This window comes from Podarcis tiliguerta, assembly GCF_965153285.1.
Source record: "Podarcis tiliguerta genome assembly, chromosome: 6".
Taxonomy (NCBI): domain Eukaryota; kingdom Metazoa; phylum Chordata; class Lepidosauria; order Squamata; family Lacertidae; genus Podarcis; species Podarcis tiliguerta.
In genome coordinates, this window is record NC_139539.1 from 11,157,075 (window position 1) to 11,183,299 (window position 26,225).

The 26,225-nt window shown below is 44.9% G+C and overlaps 1 protein-coding gene and 1 long non-coding RNA gene across 9 annotated transcripts in view; one reads left to right on the forward strand and one right to left on the reverse strand.

The window, feature by feature from the left end:
- The window catches only part of LOC310680777, a 446,371-nt gene that overhangs the window by 146,686 nt on the left and 273,460 nt on the right, over positions 1–26,225 (forward strand). The gene's annotated exons all lie outside the window — the stretch shown is intronic.
- CDH4 (cadherin 4) overlaps positions 1–26,225 on the reverse strand; it is an 811,352-nt gene that overhangs the window by 119,126 nt on the left and 666,001 nt on the right. For all 8 annotated transcript variants that reach the window (XM_083447288.1, XM_083447293.1, XM_083447292.1 and 5 more), the window contains one exon: positions 11,805–11,977. In XM_083447288.1, the coding sequence (XP_083303414.1) occupies positions 11,805–11,977 (173 nt within the window). The remainder of the gene's footprint in view (positions 1–11,804; positions 11,978–26,225) is intronic.

The window sequence follows — 26,225 nt, forward strand, 5'->3', positions numbered from 1 at the left end:
CTGTGATGGAGGAGAGGTGCATGCTTTTAATGCTCACTGTGAGGCTCTTTGAGCAGGAGAAGTTGAGTAGAAATATTTCAAGCCAACAAATAAATGTATCTGCTTTCATTTCTAGGAATCCTGAGGAGAGAGCTAAACCTTGAAGAGTGTTGCTAGCAACTCACCCTCGCTAAATATTACTACGGCATCCCCCATTCTTCCCAAGGCAAAAACAGGGCCCGTGATTCAGCAGGCATAGTGAGCAAAAAAATAGAGGCTATTTCTGCATTCATACATCAGTGGATTCCATTTTCCTGGCGTTTCCCTAACTGTTAATTTCTGCATTATATCTGAGCTTCCACACAACTTAAAAGCCAGTTCCAGAAATACACTGGAATACAGTGCAAGTTTAGTGCTCATTTCCATGTTATTTGCAAATGGATTTCCACCCCTGGAAGCAAAGAACATGGAAATGAGCACTAAACTTGCTATTTTCCCGGAAGTGGCTTTTATGTTGTGCAAAAGCTCAAATATGATGCAGAAATTAACAGTTAGGAAAACATTGGGAAAACGGAATGAGCTGCTGCACACAGAAGTGTGGTGGATGCCATTCTGCAAGACTAAATAGTGTATGCGTGTGTGTGTGTGTGTGTATGTGTGTGTGTGTGTTTAAAGCTGCTTCTGTCTCCTCCCTCCACAAACCCCTCACGTCCTTGTATTACGGCAATTAATTCACCAGAAGGTGCAGAGCACATTTCTAAGAGTATTAGCTTGGGTTACACAAAGAAACTCCTTTTGCTAATGAGTGACATTATACACGACACTAATGTGCTATTAAAGGTCATGGTTGCACATAATGACAAAATCAAAATGGAGCGAGGTGAGATTATTTTATACACTTCTCGCACTAACACCAGCTTCCAGCCAACAGTTTAAATCTATGGCTGGCTAAATTCGGTTTAGCGCTAATCAGCTGTTTCCTTTGACAGGAAATGTTGCTGCAGAAATAGGGACAATTTCCTAGTAGAATAATTTCAACCGTTTGATTATTTTAGTAATGATACCCAAGCTTATTAACATATAAAACCTTTGTATTTATGTTTTTATTGCACAGGCCCGCAGAGTTAAAAGCTAGCAGCGATAATGCCATAGAAATGAATGCCGTTCCTAGAGGTTTGCAGTTCATTATATGCAATGAATGTTCAACTTCACAAATCTCTTGGAAAGGGGCAGGACAAATAAGCAGCAAATAAGCCACGTGGAACAACTCACGAAAAGGAGAGGAAAGGGTCAATTCATATCTCCTCATGGACCAGGACCTATTTTTTGTGGGGAAATGGAGAACAAGCTCTTGTGGTCTCTGAATTGTTCATTTCTCCGCTGGAACACATACTGAAATCCAATGATCATTTCCCTTACTTCATGGGGCAAGCATGTAAGAGCAGAGCATCTTTGTCCCTTCTCTCTTGCTTCTTCATGATTTCTCTCTCTCTCTCTCTCCCCTCCCACAACCAAGGATGGAAATAATAAAACCCGAAATAAAAATAAACGCAAGGCCGCCTTGCAACAAAGGTGTCATTTTCCTTATAGCCATTTGTTCTCATTTGACAAGAGACAACCTGCACACTGTGGGAAGTCACAGATATGTAACTTGGTTGCACATCAAGGTCTTTCTGGAGAAATTCTGCAGCAGATGGTGCAACATGCCTGCTTGAAGATGAGGGTAAATCTTTAGACGGGCAAAAAACCAGAAGGAAAGGGAACTGATGGGGAAATGGCAACAGCCAAAAATAACCACCAGCAAAATAGATGAACGTAAGAAGAGGCCTGCTGTATCAGGTCAATGGTCCATCTAGGCCAATATCTGGTTCTCACAGTGGCCAACCAGATGCCTTTGGGAAACTCGCACGTAGGATCCAAGTGGAAGAGCACTCTCACCTTCTGTGGTTTCTAGCAACTTGCATTCAGAAGTGTTACTGCCACCTTGGTCTGATACTCCCAAATCAGTATTTCATCCTTCTCTTCCCAGCTTAAAGGAAGCATGGAAGGAATTTGTTGCAGAGGGGATTTCTAGTAGAGATCAACTGCAGGGCCAGGGTCAAGGGATGGTGAAGCCCATGAGCAAAATGCCTAGTTGGAATGATCAGCTGCACTGCAGTGAATCAAGAGTCCCAAGTCCAAAGTCTGAGACCTGATGTACTTAGAGGATTACCTGCTCCCATACTCCAGGGTTGGGGTACCTGATCTCCTCCAAATATTGTTGGTCTACAACTCCTATCATCCCTGATGGCTGGGGCTGGTACCAGTTGGAGTCCCACAAGATATGGAGGGTCACAAGATCTCCATCAATTTACAGTTTGAGCATCCTCCAGATGCCTCCATTGTCTAAAGTGAGACAGGTGGTGACTAGGGAGAGTTAGTTTAGTTATGGCACACAACCTATAGTCCTCGCGATGGAGTCTTGCCTGGCACTCTCATTTATGTCCTTTTGGCTCCAAGTGGGGTCCTATTTATTCTTCCAAGCTTTTAATCTGCAGTGGGAACAGTTTTGATGCTTTGTGGTTTTTATGATGCTATTTATTCTGGCTTTGCCACATTCGGACTGTCACTATTTGGAATTGGGATTCACTCGCATACTGTCAAATTCTTGGTTGCACAGTTAAAGTTGATTTGCACAAGAAACCTGTTTTCCCCAAAGACTTGAATATTTGCAATATGGAAAGCGATGGGAAAGTGTGAGATAAGACTTGCTATGATGCAAAGTCATCTAACTCCCCACGGAACATCATCCTGGCTTGTTTTCATATTTTTAAATATTACTATTCATTATCATTTATTTTATTTTCTTAAATTTAATCCCCACCTTTCCTCCTAAATGAGCCCATATTATTGTTAGGATTTGTAAGATGCCCTGGAAATGCTTTTCATTTAAACAGCACGAGGAAGATTATACCCAACCCGTCTCGTTGGAACGTTGGGATTTTGTTAATAATAAAAGCTAAAATGAGTGAGCGTGTCCAAACCCCTACAATGAACTAGATTATCTGATTTTGTACAAAACTTTGTTCTAGCATTATTGGTTCCTTCCACCAGTGTATGTGGGAAAAGGAAATATGATGAAGAAATGTTCAGTTCCCTCCCCCACCACATTCATAACTAAATAAGCCACTAACTCTTCTGCCAGAAAGCTCTCCCTTTTATCTTTCACTTGGTGGAGAAACCCAATCTCAGAGTGCTGCAGTTTCTGAGAGCCAAGCAGCGGTAATCACAGAGCTGGGGGTTCATGCATTTTTTAAAAGCGCTATGCGCGACCCTGCTCCAGTAATTTTTGGAAGAATTTTACTAGGGAAATTCCATACGAAGAGATTCAAAAGCCTCTGACTCTTCGGTTTTTAAGAGGAGATGAATGTGCTAGTAAAGACTATGTGTTTAAAGAAGATTGGGGGAAAGTGAGTGCCATTCCTGCTACAAGCGACACAGAGCTGAAATACTTATTATCTCAAATAAGTCCTGGTAGCATTTGAGAAGTCTCAACATTTATTGCCATGCCAGCAATACGCATGGAAATGCAGTCGCTTTCTCTGCTTTCCCTTCTCTCTGTGTCCTCCCTCCCTCCACTTTTTATGTGCTCAAAGTCCTCTTTTATAAAATATTTAGTTCAAGCTCTCCAGAGGGCTGGATCGCCTTTGCTGTAGACCGGATGAAGCTTTACAAGGCTGCAGAGAAATATACCCAGCCGCAAGACAGATCAGTGCAGTTGTATCCAAGAATGCTGGGAAATGCTATCAGTATCTCAGCTGTTGGTAGGAACTATGGATGGGACAGAAATTCAATTCAGTTCGCATTTAAAGACAACATTCAAACTTTCCGAAACAAGTTGAAAACCGAAACACAGCCATCCTTTGAAATTCACACTTCTCCAAATTTCCGAATGCAATTCTCCAGCCAAATAATATGTAGAAAAATGCATGCATTAGTGAGAATGACATACAAAATACATTAGGGACAATTGCTTTGCAAAAATGTGTATATCAGGAGAAAATTGCACTTATGAATTGCACTGATGAATTTTCAGGAGTACTTTTTTATTTTATTTTTTTAAAAAAAACCTCAAACCAAAGTGAAGAACTGAAGACTGCTTAAGTTTAAGTTTAAGACTGAAAAAATGAGAACCTGAGAGAAATCAAAACTGACCGATTGGCTCATCCCTAGTTAGGAACCCAGGAAGATGGCTTAATATTGAATCAGATTGAAAGCTCAGTTGGTTAGAGTGTGGTGATGATAACGCCAGGGCTGAAGGTTCAATCCCCATATGGGACAGCTCCATCTTCCTGCATTGCAGGGGGTTGGACTAGATGATCCTCAGGGTCCCTTCCAACTCTACAATTCTATGATTCTATGACCATAGGCTCATCTAGGTCAGTATTGACCACATTCACTGGCAGCGGGTCTATAGGGCTTCAGACAGGGGAAATCCACAGTCCTACCTGGTAATTCCAGGGATTGAATCTGGGACCTTGTGCATGTAAAGCATGTTCTCTGCCATTGGGCTTTCCACCCATCTCCAACCTTTGACCTTGGGTGATCACTGTGGTCCTCTTCAGTGCCACCAAAGACATTCAAACTCTCAGATACAATTAAAGTGGTGGCACAAGAAACTCATCGGGTGTTTCCCCAATCATTTAATAAGGGGTAGTCATTCAGTTAATAGTAATGTGGTGATAGTTTGCCATAAGGAGAACTTGAAAGATGGTCTATCTCAACACACAAGGCATGTGTTGTGCTGTGCTGGGAACCCTATACCAAGTCAGACAATTGGTCCATGATCTGAACTGACTGGCAGATGCTGTCCAAGAGTTTCAATCAAGGATTTCTGTCAGCTCTAGTTGGAGATGGAGGGAGTTGAGCCTGGGACCTTCTGCATGCGGAGCAGGTGCTCTACCACCCCATCAAAGCATAGATGACCACGAGATGTCCATCCTTCTTCATCTGCTCTCTGTGCTGCAAGTCCTGTATCACACCCCCAGCTCACAGCCTTCCTCCTGTCATGAAGTAATCTGAAATATCTCCTTACTCCATAAGCTGCAGGATAGCATGACAAAGAAGACCAAGGATATCATCTGTTTCAGGGAGTCAGCTGAGAAGCTTCTCTTCCCTGCAGTTGTTTCATGGCTCAGGTGCACCAATTTAACATGTGTCGTTCCTGGAAGTCACATAATCCCTCCAAAGAAAGCCCACACAGATCCCTTTGTTTGTCAGTATCAGTGGTGTGAAGAATAATCTCGCCCGAGCAAGCTGTGCTGCCTTTGCAACCCTAGGTGGGATGACACCATCTGTGGTTTATTCTGCACAGCTTCTTTTTAAGATAACTTTTTCTTTGCTGGATTGTGAAACAGGAGGACCTGATGGTGCGATAATGCCAAGGCTGTGTATGCAAGCATGTACATTTGAAGTATGTTTGAAGCACATGACTTTCTCCAAATAATCCTGGGAATGGTAGTTTACCCCCCCCCCCGAATTACAGTGTTGGGGCGTGTGCAGAGTGCCCATTCGACATGCCAGCAGAAGGTGTCAATGGAACAGAAAAACACCAGATAGTTTGGGTCGGGTCAGGTCCTTTACTGACAGTATAATGCAGTTCCACGGCTTATAGGATACATGTTGTTGTTGTTGTTGTTTAGTCGTGTCTGACTCTTCATAACCCCATGGATCAGAGCACGCCAGGCATTCCTGTCTTCCACTGCCTCCCACAGTTTGGTCAAACTCATGCTGGTAGCTTCGAGAACACTATCAAACCATCTCGTCCTCTGTCGTCCCCTTCTCCTTGTGCCCTCCATCTTTCCCAACATCAGGGTCTTTTCCAGGGAGTCTTCTCTTCTCATGAAGTGGCCAAAGTATTGGAGCCTCAGTTTCAGGATCTGTCCTTCCAGTGAGGAGTCAGGGCTGATTTCCTTAAGAATGGATCGGTTTGATCTCAAGAGTCTCCTCCAGCACCATAATTCAAAAGCATCAATTCTTCAGCAATTAGCCTTTTTTATGGTCCAGCTCTCATTTCCATACATCACTCCTGGGAAAACCATAGCTTTTACTATATGGACCTTTGTCGGCAAAGTGATGTCTCTGCTTTTTAAGATGCTGTCATAGGATACACACAGTTGTAATATACAGTCCTTCCAGCAGCATACAGATTCCCATGGCAATCTGGTCAGTCACTGTGAGAACAGGATGCCATTGGCTTGATCCAGCAACCTTTGCTTATGTTAGTGTGATCAGAAACCCTACCTTTATACACAGGGTGTATCTGCATATGAGAGGGAGGTAGCTTAGTTTCACTCCAAAGAAAAGGCTCCCTATGTTTAAACAACTATTTAAAGAAATAGCTTCAATTTCAATGGATGGAAATCATGGTGGAGCCGGCCACTGCAATGCCATTCTATATCTCTCTCTTTTTTAATTGAGGTCCATGGGCTTGGCAAGAAGGAAAGCTGTTGGAAATGTTGCATGTGGAGCTCTGAAATGTGTTTTGTTTGTCTGTTAAAGCACAGCAGTGGAGGGTCTGGGTTTGTTTGTTTTCAAAGACTACTGTGGATACAACCCAATTACCAGGGAGAAAAGGGGCCGATACGAAGCTGTAAACGTAAACAATAACAACAATAAGAATAAAAACCACTTGGCCACCTCTTGATTATTTTTAAGTCAGAAAGCTACAGACTTCAGCTCCCCTCACCCACAAGAGATTACGGAAGAAAGACAATCATTTTTTACGTCACATACAAAAAGTCCCTTAGACCTCTTCGTCTACAATTTGGCAACCTTAATTCCCTCTGGAAGAGCTCCTGTGCCTGTAGATTTGTTAAAAAATAAATAGATTTGCCTCATTTTATACAGAGCAACTTGGAACCCCAAACACAGACTGAAGTGCAGAAACCACAGTGTGACTCAGAAGCAGACTGGAATGTTTTAAAAATGCACAGACACAGATATGGTGCAAATCTCAGGGCATCTGCACACTCCTAGTATATTTCTGTATGCCTTCTGCAACAGCTCTAAAAATTCCCTTCCACCAAAATGTCTAATAACACTCCTCTGTCCCTCTTTCTCCTGGCTGTGCATTTTTCTTGCTAATCCATATATTGCTTGCCAGTGCCTGACATTTCCTCTTTAATCTTGAAACATTCCTTAACAAACTACTTTCTCCTCCTTTGCCCTTTACATGTTTCAGCAGCAACATTTGCTTTCAACCTCTTAATTTTTTTCTTTTACACTCGCCTGTTTATTTCAATGCACCTTTGAATCTCCCATTGATGAAATATCATCTGAACATCCTCAACTACAAACTACCTACTTGCCTAACAATCCCTTCATTAGCTCAATGGAAATGACAACCTTTCATCCAGCTATGGCATTTTAGGCTGTCGTGCGAGGACGGAGCTTAAAGCAGGCTGCTGCGAAACCAGCTCCCTTTAATATATTTTTTAAGAACTATAGTCCAATTATCACTATCTTCTTTGGGGATCCATTCAATTAAGTGCAGTCATAATGAGTGAATGGACACATGGCTCTGTCACTATATCTATAGCCTCATTAATGGGAACCAGGTAATATAGCTTTAAATCCATCAGTAATCCATATGATGCTTCTCTCCTTCTTCTGCAGTTTGGGTGGCTTTTTCTATCTTTACTTACTGAAGACAAGGGTAATATTTCAAGGGGTTAAAGTGTTTTTTCCAACCATGGTATGGGCCGGACTTTATTCAGTTTTGCAAACGGCATGGCAGTATTTGAAACTGAATGCTGGTTCAGCCATGAGCCCCTAGCCCCCGTCCCGCTATTGATAGGCAGGCCGTTGATAGCAAAGGATGCTCTAGTGATGTTTCATCAATGGGAGGTAATTGCTGCAAGATGGCCTCTTGACAGCTGGGGATCTCTCTGTGAGTTTGAATGGGATACCCATCAGGGTTTAAAGAAGGTGGCATTTCTCCATCTGAAGGAAGGGAGAATGGGCTCGTGTTTCCATTTGGGAAAGAGAGATAGGAGGTAATGAAGAGCAGAGAGTTTTTTTTTAAAAAGGCAAGGAGGTCGGAAGAGAGAAAGCTTCTAGCTAGAGTTAGCTAGTACTGGCGGCGTACTGATCACATTGCTCTCTGAGGCTCTACCACATGGGTAGGCAAACTAAGGCCTGGGAGCCGGATCCAGCCCAATCGCCTTCTAAATCCAGCCCGCGGACAGTCTGGGAATCAGCATGTTTTTACATGAGTAGAATGTGTCCTTTTACTTAAAATGCATCTCTGGGTTATTTGTGGGGCATAGGAATTTGTTCATCCCCCCCCCAATATAGTCCAGCCCCCCACAAGGTCTGAGGGACAGTGGGCCAGCTCCCTGCTGATAAAGTTTGCCAACCCCTGCTCTAGCATGTAAGCATGCCTATTGCTCAATGGTTGAACAGATGCTTTGCTTGCAGAAGGTCTCAGATTCAATTTCTGGAATCTCCAGTTAGAGCAGATAATGTAGACCACTGTATTAGGCGGTGCCATCATTCATTCCTTATTTACACATAAAAATTCTATCCCACCTATTTCTCCAAAGCAAAGCGACTATATCACCAGCCAGTAGCAAAAGCAGAATAAAGAAAAGATAATGCCCAACTCACAGATATCACTTCAAATTAGTAAGCTAACAATGCCCAACGTGTTCAACAAATTACATCAGCACAAAGATAACACAGAACGAGATCTTCTTCAACCATCTGGGGCCTGATGGATCTTGAGCAGCAAGGCATTCCAGAAGGTGGACGCCACAACAGAAAATGTCCTACCCCAAGTTGACACCAGCTTTGCCCCCTGAGGCCCAGGCAATCAGAGAAGGGTCCCAGGTGATGAATGAACCATATCGGGGAGACCATAAGTGGTGGTGAAATGCTCCTGTGTACAGTGGTACCTTGGGTTAAGTACTTAATTCATTCCGGAGGTCCGTTCTTAAACTGAAACTCTGCTTAACCTGAAGCACCACTTTAGCTAATGGGGCCTCCTGCTGCCGCCGGGCCGCCGGAGCACAATTTCTGTTCTCATCCTGAAGCAAAGTTCTTAACCCGAGGTACTACTTCTGGGTTAGCGGAGTCTGTAACCTGAAGCGTATGTAACCCGAGGTACCACTGTACATATGGGTGCCTGTGCACATATAGGTGCCTGTTTCCTTTCTTGTGCAAAGGAAACAGCCATGCTGTCCACTGGGAGCTCTCACCTCTTGGGGAAATGGAGAATATGCAACAGATTCTGCAGCTTCTAACCTGCAATTAATCAATCTGTTCAAAGCCATTGACCAGAATAATGTTCTGCTGGAAGGCAAATGTTGTCCCTGAGCCTTGCTAAACGAAGAGCAACACCTTCAGCTTTTCTGTGGCTGCTGTTCCAAGTAGTGACAGTAAGCCTCCTACTACCATAGGAAGCTGCCTTGTACTTGGTCAGGTCAAATCATTGGTCTATCTGGCTCAGCTTTGCCTACACGGACTGGCAGCAGCTTTCCAGGAGTTCAGGCAGCCCTAACCTGCAGATGCCTAGGGTTGTACCAGGGACCTTCTGTTTGCAAAGCAGGTCTTCCACTGTGCTACGACCTTCTTTGTTCAATTGCCCTGTCTGGGGATGAAGCCAATGGAAGCAATTTTTCTCAGGCTCTGTTCAGTCTCTAACACTCGCAGCCTCTTTAACATTCTCCACCTACCCAACTGACTTACCCAACGCGAGCCGATTCTGCTGCCTAAGGGTCAATTGTAGCTGACAAGTCTGCTTCAGGCGAGCCAGAGAGCTCCATGCCAGCTCCACCTGGCACCCCTCCTCTTTTCTCTTTCCAAATCTTTTTGACGGCCCATCAGGTCCCCCACTGCTGGCTGCTGACTGGCTGTCAATGTTTCCCTCAAGTTCTCTGAATTCACCAGTGGCCACCTTCCTCCTGCTCAGAGGCGGCGTTCAAGGATTTCCGCTCTGAGGCTTGGCGGGGATGTGTCAAAGCAGCCCGGAATCCTTAAAGCCTTTATGCAGCCTCCGAGCAGAAAAAGGCAGCCCGAGGTGTTTGAAAGAAACAGACAGAAACAGTGGTGTGGGGAGGGCGGGAGCGGAGAAAGGAAAAAGCAGGGAGGGTGGGAGAGCAAGAGTTTAGGCAGCTGCCTCTCTTTGGGAACTTGGAGACTTTGAGGCAGCTTGCAAGGATGGGAAGACTGGCATCTCCCTGCACATTAGATTTTGGCACTTTAGATCCATGGCTTTCAAAGAAGGAGGCAGGACTCTGAAAGTTACTGCAGTCAGTGCCAGAAGAGGCAGATTCTCCTCCTGATCTCTCTGACCCTTCACTTTCAAGCAGGAAAAGCATGTTTGGCATAGTCAGTACATGTCTGGAGCTATAGCTCTATGCTGCAAAAGAGGGGAGGGGGTTCGTGACCATCATCAACACCATTATTTTGTCATCTTCACTATTTATGAAACTTGCCAGTCACTAGCTGTGACTCACAACCCATTTAAAAACATAAGCACAACTAAAAATATATTACTCTGCAAACCACTCTTATTCTGTGAACGGCCCTGAGATCTTTTGATTGAGGGCAGGATATAAATTATAATAATAAAATAATAATACTATATAAATCTATTTATGCAAAAACGCATGTGATTCATAGAAAAATACACAAAGCAGCCCTGCTTCCCTCAAGCAACAACATCATAAAGGTTTGGCGGCACATTTATAGCAAACGACACCATCATAGTTGATCAAAAGCCTAGAGGAAAGGTAGGTTTTAACCGGCACAGAAAAGATGTCAGGGAAGGTGCCTGGCAGAACTCACTGGGGAGAACATCCCGCAAATCTGGAGCTGCAACTGAAAAGGCCCTTGAATCTGTCATCAGCCTCTGAACCTCCCTCAAAGTAGGGACTCACAGAAAGACTTTAGGTAAAGGGACCCCTGACCATTAGGTACAGTCGCGGACGACTCTGGGGTTGCGGCGCTCATCTCGCTTTACTGGCCGAGGGAGCCAGCGTACAGCTTCCGGGTCATGTGACTAAGTCCGGGTCAGCATGACTAAGGCGCTTCTGGTGAACCAGAGCAGCACATGGAAACACCGTTTACCTTCCCACCGGAGTGGGACCTATTTATCTACTTGCACTTTGATGTGCTTTCGAACTGCTAGGTTGGCAGGAGCAATGAGACCAAGCAACGAGAGCTCACCCCATCACGGGGATTTGAACCGCCGACCTTCTGATCGGAAAGCCCTAGGCTCTGTGGTTTAACCCACAGTGCCACCCGCGTCCCAGAAAGACTTTAGATTGAGATCTAATGGTCCATGCGTATGGTGGAGATGCAGCAGAGGGGAGGATGTGTTTAACCCATCCCCTACCAGTCATTTCCTCTCTGCAGCATCACACCCATATCTTCCTCACCCACACTGGAACTGGGGTTATGGATACACATTTGTCATACCAAAAGCGGAAAGTGGCTGGGAGGGGAGTTGCAGGAGGGAAAGCAGTGCAAGGGAGGAAGGGTTAAGAGACCCTCTCCCGCCCACTGATTCTCCTCTGCAAATGTCCCCTCTGCTTCAACTCAGAGGCACATTAGGGGTTCCCAGATGCAGCTGAATATTTAGTTCAGATAAATTGCCCTAACTGAAATAAACTTAAGTTAGGGTAAGAGGTGCCTAGGCTTGTTGGAGCTGCTACTTGGGTCTCCTACTTGGGTACCAAGGCAAGCGTTGGAGGTGTTGCACTGGGATGGAGGCAAGGGCCCCCGCCCCAGTGATGAGAAGCCATCATGCATGCTTATTCTGCTTCCCATTGAACTCTTACCTCTCTGTCAAGCCCAGCAGCCACTGTGACGATGTCTCCAGTCTCGCTGTTAATGGTGAACATGTTCTGCGATGGGCTCTGAGGGGTTTGCGTCACGATCCGGTACCTCACCATCCCATTGGCTGTAGTGACGTCGTCTGCATCGTTGGCCGTCACTGTCATCACGTAGGTTCCTTCACACAAGGTAGAAATGACAATAGAATCAATCACCATCTGAAATGCAGTATGCCTGTGTGTGTTGATGAAAGGGTTTAACTGGAAGATTCCGTAGAAGCTAAAGAAGATCAAGAAGAGCTCTCTAAGCACCTAGATTGGTTGATTAACCGATGTTAATTGTTGGTTAACTGCTGTTGTTCTCTGCTAGCCAACACGTGAATGTTTAACCTTAAATCACATGGGAGGCTATTGAATTGCAAATTGCCATCTTGGTCTTTGAAGCACAATATACATCAGGAGGCTTAGTCTGGTCAGAATCAAGTATGCACTTCTGGAGTTAACACTAAATACATTACTTCTGGTAAATGAGGCACTGTAGCTGCTAGAGGGCTATAAAAATTTGGGTCCTGGGCCTTACCAAAAAAGAGAAGAGGACACACAGAGAAAACTTCTGCCATTGCTATTGCTCATGAAAGTAATCCCCTTCCAGGGAGCCATGAAAAAGCAAACAAATTCCTCCCTCTTGAAAACATTGACATAAGAAGAGGCTTGCTGGATCAGGCCAATGGTCCACCTAGCCCAGCATCCTGTTCTCACAGTGGCCAACAAGATGCTTGTTGGAAACCTGCAAGCAGGATTTGAGAAGAAGAGCACTCTTCGCGCAGGAGAGTGAACACCAGCAACTGGTATTCAGAAGCATTGCTGCGTCTAACAAAATGCTGCCCCACTTCCACAGGGGTTGTGAAAGTGGGGCGGCATTTTTGGCAGTGCTTGGAAACGTGGCTCACTAGTGGAGCGTCCATTTAACCTTTAGCAACCACCACCACAACAAAAAAGATGGTATTCACACAAGTATATCAATGGAGATGGCAGGCAGAGCTGCTGCATTAACCTGGAGTACTTTCCTGAGCACACACAAAAAAAGTACTTAACTTATCTCCCAGAAATTTACAGAGGCAGCAAGGTTGCAGGCTGAAAGCAGCTGAAATCATCAAACATCCCTGGGCTGAATCACGTAGGGAATGCTATCGTACTGGAGTGCACTGAAAGGAACAAGCCACAAAGAAGCTGGAGATGAAAGCTTCAGGGTTTGAGTTGGCAGAACCTTCCAAGATAGTCTGTTGCCTGGAAGGACCGCCCCCCCAGCTCATATGCTATAGTTCAGGGGTGGTCAACTCCCAAGAGACTGTGATGTACTCACAGAGTTAAAGACTGGCAGTGATCTACCCCCTTTTGGGGGGTTCAAAGTTGTTGAGCTTTTTAAGGGAAAGCCCTGTTTTGGGGGGTTGAGATCAAAGTTTCTTTTAGGAGACCCAAACTTGCTGAGCTTCTTTGGGGGGAGCCAGTGATCTTCCAGTGATCTACCACAGACGTCCAGTGATCTGCCGGTAAATCACAATCTACCTGTTGGGCGTGCCTGCTATAGTTGATAAGGGACATAATACACTGAGCAGTTATTTTGCACAAGGCTCACTGAAACGAACACGCACGGGCACAATAGTCAATTGTGCTGCATGTATCAGTTTTGCTCACTTTGCAGCCCTTAAGGTAAAGGTACCCCTGCCCGTACGGGCCAGTCTTGACAGACTCTAGCGTTGTGCGCCCATCTCACTCAAAGAGGCCAAGGGCCAGCGCTGTCCGAAGACACTTCCGGGTCACGTGGCCAGTGTGACATCGCTGCTCTGGCGAGCCAGAGCCGCACACGGAAACGCCGTTTACCTTCCCGCTAGTAAGCGGTCCCTATTTATCTACTTGCACCCAGGGGTGCTTTTGAACTGCTAGGTTGGCAGGCGCTGGGACCGAACAGCTGGAGCGCACCCCGCCGCGGGAATTCGAACCACCGACCTTTCGATTGGCAAGCCCTAGGCGCTGATGCTTTGACCCACAGCGCCACCCGCATCCCTTTGCAGCCCTTAATGGTACTCAAAATCCAGGATCAGAGGTGACCACATCTCCCCATCTCACATAGGACTGTTTATGGAGCCTTCTTTGTACTTGGGGCTCATGGGGTTAACCCAGTTGGACAGAGAACCAAGTACAAACCAAGCGTTGGACCTTGCAATCTCTCACAATGACAATAAAAACAAATAACTACATAAATAAAGGACCTGCACGCGAGACGCTGACACAAAACCCCGCACAAACACTATGCAAAGGTCATCACCCCCAACCCTCCCTCTCCCCTCTCAATTTCCCCAATGTCTATGACAATAGTGTCTCAAACCGAATGTAAATGAGCTGTGAAAAATGACTCTACGAATTGAAAGTGAGGATGCTATATGTACTTTCCCTTGTTTATTTGTTTGTTTTGTATCACAAAAAATCTTTGATAAAATCTAAATTACAATAATAATAATAATCTTGGACATCTTAGCAGGGCAGGGATTTTCACAGAGGATAAGGCCATCGATGACCTGTAGGTGTGATGGCTATGCTCTAGCATCACTTTTGGAAGCAATATGTCTCTGAATACCAGCTGCGGAGCATTGCAACATCCCATAATCACATGGTCAGCCACTTTGAGAGCAGGGTGCTGGACTAACTAGACAGAGCTCTTCTTACACTATTATGTACTCCCATTTGTCCTTTCCCTGATAAATGGATGCTTTGTCCCAAGGTAAATGCTCTCTCTCACACACACACATCTCCCCACTACCCAATTTTTATGCTTGGACGAAAACTTCTTTGTCACCCAGCTTCCTATACAAAGCACCATGCACTTCCACCATGGCTTATTTAAGTACTTAGGAACAAAGCACACCCCATTTAAGTAACATGGGCAATGGCATCTTAAGACACAGCTGCAAGGACCACTCACTAGTTCTCTATCAACTTTTGCAGTCTATTGAAACTGAGATTTCCTCAGCACTCCTACTGGTTTAATCCTCTCCTACGTGCAGGAGAGGGGAGCACTGTGATCATTCTATCTAACCACCTGCCACTGCTTTCCTTATTCCTCTCATAATTTGATATATCAGGAATAGGGATGGATGAATCTGTCCATTTCGGGTTCTCTCGGTTTCTCATTTTTCCAATCTTCAGTTCAGCTCTCCATATTAGTTTGCCCCCCCCTCCCCCCACTGATCAGCATTTTGTAATGTGAATTTCTCCTAATGGAAATATTTTAGCATGTGGTTTTTGACCAAAGCACACATTTTGCAAGGGTGGTGCTGTGGTCCAAACCACTGAGCCTAGGGCTTGCTGACCGGAAGGTCGGCGGTTCGAATCTCCGCAACGGGGTAAGCTCCCATTGCTCGATCCCAACTCTTGCCAACCTAGCAGTTCGAAAGCACGCCAAAGTGCAAGTAGATAAATAGGTACTGCTCCAGCGGGAAGGTAAAGGCGTTTCCGTGCACTGCTCTGGTTTCGCAAGAAGCGGCTTAGTTATGCTGGCCACATGACCCAGAAAAACTGTCTGCGGACAAACGTCGGCTCCCTCGGCCAGTAAAGCGAGACCCCAGAGCTGTTCACGACGGGACTTAAATATCAGGGGTCCTTTAACTTTACCCATTTTGCAAATGAATTTCCCATGTTTATCAGTTTGGTACTTTAATTTCACCAGTATAGGTATTTTATGGTGAAATTTAGCCTCTGGTATGCATGCTTGTGGGGGTAAAAGCCTCAGCGCCTAGGGCTTGCCGATCGAAAGGTCGGCAGTTCGAATCCCTGCGGTGGGGTGCGCTCCCGTTGCTCGGTCCCAGCGCCTGCCAACCTAGCAGTTCGAAAGCACCCCCGCGGGCAAGTAGATAAATAGGGAACGCTTACTAGCGGGAAGGTAAACGGTGTTTCCGTGTGCGGCTCTGGCTTGCCAGAGCAGCGATGTCACGCTGGCCACGTGACCTGGAAGTGTCTCTGGACAGCGCTGGCCCTCGGCCTCTTGAGTGAGATGGGCGCACAACCCTAGAGTCTGTCAAGACTGGCCCGTACGGGCAGGGGTACCTTTACCTTTACCTTATGCATGCTTGTGTACATTAGTTGGATGGAGAAGTGCACTGAAAAATTCGGAGAAGCACAAATTTTGAAGGGTGAATTAAGTAGGCTTGCCTTTAAATGTGAACGGAATCAGATTTCTTCCCCATTCCTAGTGAGGGCTCCTTCTTTATTCTAGTATCCATATGCCCTGGATGGGGAGCCATTTATCTTGCTCCACTATCCTTTGATGTATCGGGAAGGGACTTGTGCCCCTCTCTGTTTTTATTCCACCCCACACTCACTCTTTCCCCCTGCTCTGTTCACTCCTCCTTCCTACAACTCTTTCAGTGCCACTTTTAATACTTCGCCGCTCCAGGCACTACAAGCCTAGGTTTGATATTCTCATTCTGGCACCTCCTTTGGCACCTCTCCAACCTTTGTGATGAAAGAGCAACACTTTAAAAAAAAATTAAAGAAATGTTCTGCATTTGCATTCGTCTAGATTTACACCGGATGTACCGAAAGCCACTTCAAGCATGACAAAATCCCTATTTGGGGCAATGCTCCTGGCTTGCAACTCAAGAGTGGATTAGGATGTGCGACAACTGCACACATGTGTATTTTATTGTGTCAGTGCACATGCCGTTTCCGAAGTCTAAGTGCTCTTCCTGAGAGGACCTTTATCACTCAAGTGATAAATGACCTTCTTGAATTCAAGGGGGTAACGGGCAAACATTTCTTTTTCTTTCTAAATGGGTTGGTCTTGATCAGTGTTTGCCTCTTGACATTTCCCACCAATATGAGAACTGCCAAAGCTCTGGTTGATGAGCTGAAAAGGTTTCCTGGTTGACTGTTGCCTCTCCTGTGTGGCTGAAAGCCACATTTGATGTATCTAGCATTGATTCCTATTATTATTATTATTATTATTATTATTATTATTATTCCAGATCAGGAGGAATGCTTTGTCATTCCCCCGGGCTTTTATCCACACAATGACCTTTTGAAGTAGGCAGAACACAAAATCAAGATTCAAGATTACCTTAATAAATCGGAGAACTGGGCCAAAACCAACAAAATGGATTTAAATAGGGACAAATGTCAGCTTTACACTTAGGCGAGAAGAACCAGCTGCACAGATATAAGATGGGGGACACCTGCCTTGTCCAAAGTACACGTGAACAGGACCTAGGGGATTATTTCATCTCTTCTAAAATGCTGAGCCTGTGCTGGACAGCACAAACATTGTATGAATCAGAAGTCAGCAAACCTTTTCAGCAGGGGGCCGGTCCACTGTCCCTCAGACCTTGTGGGGGGGCCGGGACTACATTTGGGGGGAGGGGGAAATGAACAAATTCCTATGCCCCACAAATAACCCAGAGATGCATTTTAAATAAAAGGACACATTCTACTCAGGTAAAAACACACTGATTCCCAGACCATCCGTGGGCCAGATTTAGAAGGCGATTGGGCCGGATCCGCCCCCCAGGCCTTAGTTTGCCTACCTATGGTATGAATGTTTTGGATGTATCGTTTTAATTTTAATTCTGTTATGAAGAAAGTTCTTCAGGTAAAAGTTTGAATAACATTTTTCTGTTTAGAAAATGATTTATTCCAAAAGGAGTCCATCCTTGTACTTCCAGGTGCTTCAAGCTGCACAATATTAATTTATGGAATAAGGACAATATTAATTTCTGGAATAAGGACAAAGGCTAATTCTGGATGGCTGTGATAGTTTCACAACCACAGCTCCTTCCTTGGCCAGCAGCCCTGGCGAAGCAGGGCTGTGCCTGACCCACAGAATGCTTGTCATTTTCGTCATTAATGTAAGTTAATTGCCAAAAATTATGTGTCCAAAATGGAAGGAAGACCCAAGGGCATGCAGTGTGGAATTATGACCGCCTCTGAAGTTCTAAACTCTTTGAACAGCTATCACCCAAAAGCTTTATTTTTATAGCTGCATTAGAATTGCCATTATACCAAGCTAGGTTAAAGCAAGATTGATGTTCATTAGTTAGACTTAATGCATGTTAAAACAGAGAGGTAATGGGGCATTTATCAAGAGGCCAAACCCTCGTCTAAAAACCCTTCCACTTTGCTCTTTATGCCTCCAAGCAATGTACAACCTTTCCCCAACAACACTTTGTCTAGTGCTGTGATCTAAACATAAAACAGTGATAATTATTCTTTACTGAGCTGCACCTTACAGTTTCTGTTTATAAATTCTTATTATTGCCAAATCATTAAAGGTTGGTTAACCTTTTCGGTCTAATTTCCGAACTACACGATAGTTAATTTAATCATTCCCCCATAGAAAAAAAAAATTCAATCATTATGGGCAGACATGTAGTAACAGCCATATTATATTAGATCTTCATTAACCTGAGCTAATAATGTCTTTCAGTTGATGGAAAGTTTCCCTTCTGGCAATTTTTCCTCCTGAATATGTGATGTTTTGTGGAACGGATAGTGTGCTTATGAGCATTTGAGGGGAAAGGACAGAAGTTGAGTGTGGGAGAGGAGCTTCACAAGTATGTAATGGGTTCTGAAATGAACTCCTTTAGTTCAGCAATCCCTGAGTCCTAAGGTCATAAGAAGAGCCTGGTGGATCAGCTCAATGGCCCATCTAGAGCAGCCTCCAGGTCTCACAGTGGCCAATCGTATCCCTGTGGGAAACCTGCAAGCAGGACCCATGCAAAAGAGGGTCATGATTTCCAGCAACTGGTCATTCATGATTTCCAGCAACTGGTCTTCAGAAACATTACTGCCTTTCACCATGAAGGTAGACCATAGTCATCCTGGCTAGTAGTCATTGATAGCCTTATCTGCCATGATATTTTTTCCATCTATCTATCTATCATCTATCTATCTCTATCTATATATCGTATTGTTCGTTCCATAAGACACACCTGACCATAAGACGTACCTAGTTTTTGGAGGAGGAAAAGAAGAAAAAAGTATTCTGAACGAAACAGTGGATGTATGATTTTTGTGGTTTATGCTGTGGCTACAGACATGATATGTGATTTGACGGTGAGTTTGGGGTTAGCCCAATGTAAAAATCCTGAGAATCCATGTGGATCTGTGCTTTGCAACCACGTTTTTGCACCACTGCGGCCCCACGAAACAGTGGATGCGTGATTTTTTGGGTGCAGGCTGTAGCCATGGACATGCTATGTGATCTGATGCGCTTTTATCTCCCCCTCCCAGGCAGCCTCCTTTATTGCTAGAGTCCCTCATCTCCCTCCCGATCGCTTGCCGATCAGCTGCTCAGCGGCTTTGTTTCAACACCTCCTTCCCTCTTTCTTAAAAAAAAAAAAGCACAATCTGCTTTTCGCCTCTGGGCAATTCGGCTCCAGGGCCCACACATTCGCTCCATAAGGTGCACAGACATTTCCCCTTACTTTTTAGAAGGAAAAAACGTGTGTCTTATGGAGCAAAAAATACGGTGTGTATATATATATATATATATATATATATATATATATATATATATTTACATTTTCTGTTTTGCAATTTAAAATACCGTATTCTTCCATGTATAACGTGCCCCGGTGTATATCTTTTGGGGGACTAAAAATAGAGAAAATGGGGGGAGATTGTCTGGAGTTGTTCAGCTTTTTTGGGGGAAGAGGGGTTGCCGAAAATCGCTCACCCACAGGACCACAGCAGCCACTCACACGCACATCGGCGAAGCAACCAATCATCTGCACGTTCGCCAAAGACAAGCACCAATCGCCTGCCCAATTGCTGCAGCAGCCAATAGCCAACGGACTTTCCCGCACCCATCAATCACCCACAAAAATATTGCTGGCAATCTCCTGCTCGCTGCATCCACCAATCACCCATCCCAGCTCTCCACTACCCGTGTATAAGACAACCCCAATTTTTCAGCCTAATTTTAAAATAAAAAACCCTCATCTTATACACAGAAAAATGCGGTATTTATTTTACATCCTTAAAATATCAATGACTTCCCTTTTTCTCTTTCCATGGTTCATTTTACATATCATAAATCCCTGCATATTTTACAAAAACGATACCATTCAGTATTCCATTATTGCATCCATCAACACTTATGTACACTGTTGAATTTATCTTAATGCTGCCAGCGTTTTCAGATATACACAATTATTTCCCATATATTCAATAAATGTTTTCCAATCTTCTTTAAATTCTCTGATTCTATATGTTAAGTCTGCAAGTTGTGCATATTCTGTCAACTTAAGTTGCCATTCTTCTTTGGCTGGGACCTCACTCGTTTTCCAATTTGGGGCTAACAAAACATGGGCCGCAGTAGTAGCATACATAAATAATCTGTTTTGACACCTGGGAATTTTAGTCTGAATTATCCCCAACAGAAAGATTTTTTTTTTGGGGGGGGAGTACCTTTAAACATTTTTTTTCAATTCATTATAGATAATTTCCCAATACTCTTTTACAAGTTGGTGGCCATTACTGCTTCCTATGGAAGTGAATCCTATACATCTGTGTGAAGAAGTGCTTTGTTTAATAATAATAATAATAATAATAATAATAATAATAATAATAATAATAATTTTTATTTATACCCCGCCCTCCCCAGCCAAGACCGGGCTCAGGGCGGCTAACACCAGGTATAAAAACAATTGATTAAAATACAATTTAAAAACAAGATTAAAGTTCAATATTAAAATGCAGCCTCATTTCAGTAGAAACTCAAATCAAAAACTTTTTGGGGATGAAAATGTCAAATCTTCACCAAGGCCAACTATCCAGACTGGTCCTACGTGGGCCAGAAAAAAGCCAGGGGAGTCCCCAAATAGGAGTTCCATCACAAAAGGAGAAAGGAAAGAGGGGAAGAGGATCAAGCTGATTCCAAGCTAACGCCAGGCAGAACAACTCTGTCTTACAGGGCCCTGGTCTCATGAGACAGAGCATTCCACCAGGCTGGAGACAGTGTTGAAAAGGCCCTGGCTCTGGTTGAGGCTAATCTGACTTCCTTAGGGCCCAGGACCTCTAGGGTGTTGCTATTTATGGACCATCAGGTCCTCTGTGGGGTATATCAGGAGAGGTGGTCCCGTAGGTACGAGGGTCCTAGGCCGTGTGTCTTGAGTGTCTTGAATCCTCCAGCATTCAGCTTCATTGCTTGTCTATGAGTTATGAGCAAGGGAGAAAACCTTTTCTCTCTCTCCATGCCATGCAAAATTATATAAACTTCTACCATGTCACCTCTTATTATAAGCTAATTGTTTCAAACACTGCAAACTTTCTACATGGGGCAGTCCATGGGGCAATCACTTTGATCATTTTGGTTGCCATTTTTGGAACCTTTTCCAACTCTACAATGTTCTCGTATCCAGTGCTATTTTTCAGAAAAAGAGGTGCCAGAACTTACCATGAACACCTTCCTTGTTCTCTTCAAATGGCAATGGCACCCACCTGAAAGGTGCCAGAACTGATTTCTAGAAAGTTCCAGCAGAAAAAAGCCATATGCATATCCACTTCCACTTGTGATTTAGCTTTGAGTGGCTCAGTGCCAGATCTTTCGTTAGTTCTGTTTTCCTCCTCTCTGCTTTCCCCACACATTTTCACAAACCTACCATATTGCAAGAGGGAGGGGAGGCGAAAGTTGAGGGTTGTTATCTGAGTTGTCTCTCACTATCCGCAAGGAAGTTTTCCAGATTTGCTCAGAGTAGGGATTGGGGGGTGGGGGTAGGGAGCAATTTGATTCAGTTCGCATTTTAAAATGAACCTACCTAATTTGCCCTTTCCGAATCAACATGCAAACCGAAACACAAGAACCCTTCAAAAATTCGCATGTCTCTGAATTTTGCACTGCAGTTCGCCAGGCATGTAATATACAATCAACTGTGTGTATTAGGGTGAAAAGTGCCCCAAATGCATGTTAGTGAAAGAAGCCTGCAGAAATGCATTATATAAGTGAAGGGTGCTTGTCAAAATGCTTGTATATCAGGCAAAATTTCATATATCAGATGAGGAGAAATTCGCATTAAAATAACCATCAGTTTTCACAAGGACCCCTGACAAGAATTCACAGCCTGATGTAGCAATGTGAAGAATTGAATGTAAGACTGACAAAACTGAGAAACAGAGAAATGGAAATGGATAGATTGCCTCATCCCTCCTGAACTGCAAAGGAAGTGATTTATTGACCAGGAGGGAATACCCCCCCCCCGTGGTTCCAGAATTCCCACTGGCATGGGGGATGCATTACTCATATTCTTTTACATGGAAGCCCTCAAATAGCTTTACCCATTGCTTTCACCCATGATGATTATATGGAGTCTCCACATTTAGGGGAAGTATGTACCACTAGATACCATTTGTTGGGGAACCACAAGAGGGGATGCCTATGGCCTTCTCCTCTTCCTCATGGGCTTCCTAGAGGCATCTTACTGATCATGATGGGAAGCAAGATGCTGGATTAGACTACTGGCCTGATTGAGCTTGTCTTGTCTTTTGCTCTCACTTGATGCTGATTGTTACAGAAATAGGTCTCCGCACTAGGACGTGTGCCAAGGAGTCTGACTTGAATTAACACTGCAGTAGCGTCTGTGAGACTGGGGCAGGGGAACCCCATCCATGCCCCACTTTCAGCGCCGGATTACCAAATAGGCAGAGCAGGCACCAGCTGATGGGCCCCACGCCTCTTAGGGGCCCTGCGAAAACGGATTGAAATACTATTGATTTGATCTTGAAAGACAATTACAATCAAGCTTTCTTAGATCAATGTTATTCCACTAGAGAGCGTGTACAAGGAACCTCCAGATATGAAGCTTTCAAAAACATATTAGGAGATAATTTGTAAGGACCCCCCCCACCAATATTTTGACTTCCTCGGGGTCTCCACAGGGTTTAATCTGGCACTGCCCCCCTTTGAGTGCATTTGCCTGGCTATAGTAATACCTCTTCCTTGACTGGTTTGAGAACTCTCTCTATCTTTGTGTGTGTGTAGGAACATCTGACTTGTGTGTGCCGTGGTGAAGCTGCATGGTCTGGCACCGGGGGTGGAGAGCAGGCAGGGGTGTGGCTGGTGTGCATTCTGGGGGCCGTGGTGCGCTGCCAGCGGGGGCATGGCATGTGTCCTGGGGGCGTGGCACTATGGGGGCGTGGCACCCAGCGCAGTGGGGGGGGGGAGCGCGGCGCTTGTCCAGGGGGCAGCCACAATGGTGGCCCCCTCCCCAATGGTGCCAGGGGCGGTGCGCCCCTCCGCTCCCCCGTTCCCCTGCCAGTGTGTGTGTGACTGAAATGCAGCCTAGGGAACTGTGCAAAGGCAAGAGCAATCCATTGCTCCATCCACATTGGCTGTTGGACCTGCGTACTGCTAGCATACGGCCCTCAGAAGGTTGTCCACGAGACCATGTGGCCCTTGGCTGGAAGAAAGCTTCCCTACCCTCTTCTATAAGGTATACAAAATAACCTCAACAAATGCTTTTAATAGAAAAGGCACTGCTTTTCTCTCTCTTGCTTTGCAATTTAAACTTAATAATATCCCTGCGGGCTTTTATACCTTGCTGTGCATCATGTTGTTCCCCTTATAATCTCCTGGCCCCTTGGTTGCAATCTGGGTGCACAGAATGAAAACATCTGTATCTACATTTAGATACGATTACACATATATGGTTGACAAGGTATGGCGCGAGCAGAGGAAACCAAATAATAGCAATTCATATCCTTGTCTGAAAAGACGTCAAGAAAAAAGAATGGGAACGGGGCTGCCCAAATAACAAGTAACAGCAATCATCAAGAATTTTAAAAAGTCATGCGTAAGGCAAGAAAATGAATGAAATGCCTTCCATTCTTCTGCAGAGGCAATGAGTTGAAAAGAACTTTTGTAAATACAAAAAGCTTCAGCACCAGGAGCTAGGAGGATAGGGAATTGGTCCATCTAGCTCAGTATTGCCTATCCCAGGGGTAGCCAATATGGTGCACTCCAGATGTTGTGGACTACAAAACCCATCAGCCCCAGCCAGCATAGCCAATAGCCAGGAATGATGGGAGTTGTAGTCAAAAATGTCTGAAAGGCACTGTGTTGACTATGCCTGACCTAAACTGACCAGCAGTTGCTCTGCAGGGTTTCAGGTCCTAGAAGGAAATGTGGAAGACCTGAGACCCTTTGCAGGCAAAGCATCACCAGTGAGTGTTGGCCCTTCCATATGTATAAAGGTAAAGGGTAAGGGGACCCCTGACCATTAGGTCCAGTCGTGACTGACTCTGGGGTTGTGGCGCTGATCTCGCTTTATTGGGCGAGGGAGCCGGCGTATAGCTTCCGGGTCATGTGGCCAGCATGACTAAGCCGCTTCTGGCGAACCAGCGCAGCACACGGAAACACTGTTTACCTTCCTGCCGGAGCGGTACCTATTTATCTACTTGCACTTTGATGTGCTTTCAAACTGCTACGTTGCCAGGAGCAGGGACCAAGCAACGGGAGCTCACCCCGTGGCAACTGCCGACCTTCTGATCAGCAAGTTCTAGCCTCTGTGGTTTAACCCACAGCACCACCCACGTCCCCACAGCGCCACCCACATCCCCTCCATATGTATACCCCACACATTTCCTTGCTTGAAGCTTTGCCTTCCCTGTAAGATATATTTTGCAGTGCTCCACTGCTATGAATGTTCCTCAGCAGCCACTATCCTTTGCTGGCCACGAGGGCAGCAGGGAAGACTGAGAGCATTTCAGCTGCATGCTGCACTGGCAGCATTTAGTAACGGTGGCTGAAGTCCTTTCCAGGTGTTCAGTGACCACATGAAGAGGGTGAGAATTGGGATAACACTCATGGTTGCTTGGAGAATAGGTCAGTGGGCACCATCCCAAGGGCCGCTGCGCACTTTCCCTGAATGTGTGAAAAGGGAAAGTGACCTTTTGTGTTTGCCCACAAACTGTGAGACATGCAAGAGAAATGCAAAAGATTAGAATCTGAATCTCCAGGGGCACCCAGAAATTGAATTCTGAAATGTTTTGTTTTGTTTTTCGGTGTTTATTTTTACATTTTTTTTTAATTAAAGATTTTCTTGTTTTACAGAAGTATGTGTAATGTCTCTCGTATTTTTTTCCATGTAACATTTTTACAAATCAGTTTCATTTGTTGAGACATTGGGGGGGGGGGAGATGGGGGGGTCGGGTGGCGATGTTTCTATTTTGCTTAATGTATGTAGGGTTTGGTGTCAGCGTTGCTCGTGCTGTTCATTTGTGTTCCTTTGGTGGTGAGAGAGGTTGGGGTTGGCCTAGGGTGTGATTGTTTCTTTGTGATTGGCTGTGGTGATCTTTGTTTTCGTGTGTGAGTGGGGTGGGTGGGTGTTTTGGATCAGGTTAGCCATATTGATTTGTATGCTGTTGGTGGATTATTGTCATTGTCTTGTTGGGCTGTGTATGTGATAAAGAAATGTTGATATATTCCAAGATAGGAGTTGGCGACGCCTCTGTCATATCTGACCCCTAAGTGGCAACATCTGTCTTCCCAGATGCCAATGCCAAAGGCAAAGCCAGAACATGAACAAACAGCAGCATCTGTGGCAATGGAAGGCAGGGGCTGGCTATTTTGGAGATGGAGGCCTGGGGCCTTCTTGCACCCAACTCCCTTCTTAGATTTTCCCTCTGACAAGTTAGACCAGCTGTCTTGTTGCCCTAGCAGGGATCCCCAAACCAGATCTGCTGCAAACCCAGGATCTAAAAAAACACAACCAACAATTTGCAGACAACAGTAGCAGCCTTTTGACACCACGCACGATCGAGCTCCAGTTGGAAACTCCAACCATTCTCATTCACTGTTATTTGTTGTAATCAATGGCAGATTTTGACCTTTCAAGCAGCTAACCTAATTAATAAAGGACGTCACTTCCTAACTGCTGGAGATTATCAGCTTCATGAAAGGTGCGGTGAGATGCCTTAATGAGGATAAAAAAGAACAAGCTGGCCTGAAGAGATTTTTTGGGGAAGAATGCAAGACGAACCCTGTCGTGAACAACTGAAGTGATGCCTTTCATGTTAACAAAATTAAGTGCTTGGTTAAGAAAACAAACAAACCTTTTCTTTTTGTACAGAAGTCTGCCGAGTTGTGATCGCATTGTTGGGATGTGTGTTCTGCGTGTTTTGTGGAGGTTGATAATCATAACTAATTAACCATGCAGGCATTGCAGGAGAAGGACTGGACTGTAATAACGACTCATGGCAAAGCACAATCTGTATCTTCAGAACAAGCCTCATGCATGCTGGCAAAGCCACATGGCCTCCATTGTACGGCAAGTCAATGAGGACATCAGGGGTGACTGTAGGGCCCCATAACAGTCAGATGTCCTGGGCCCTAAGGAAGTCAGATTATCCTCCACCAGGGCCAGGGCCTTCTCAGTGATG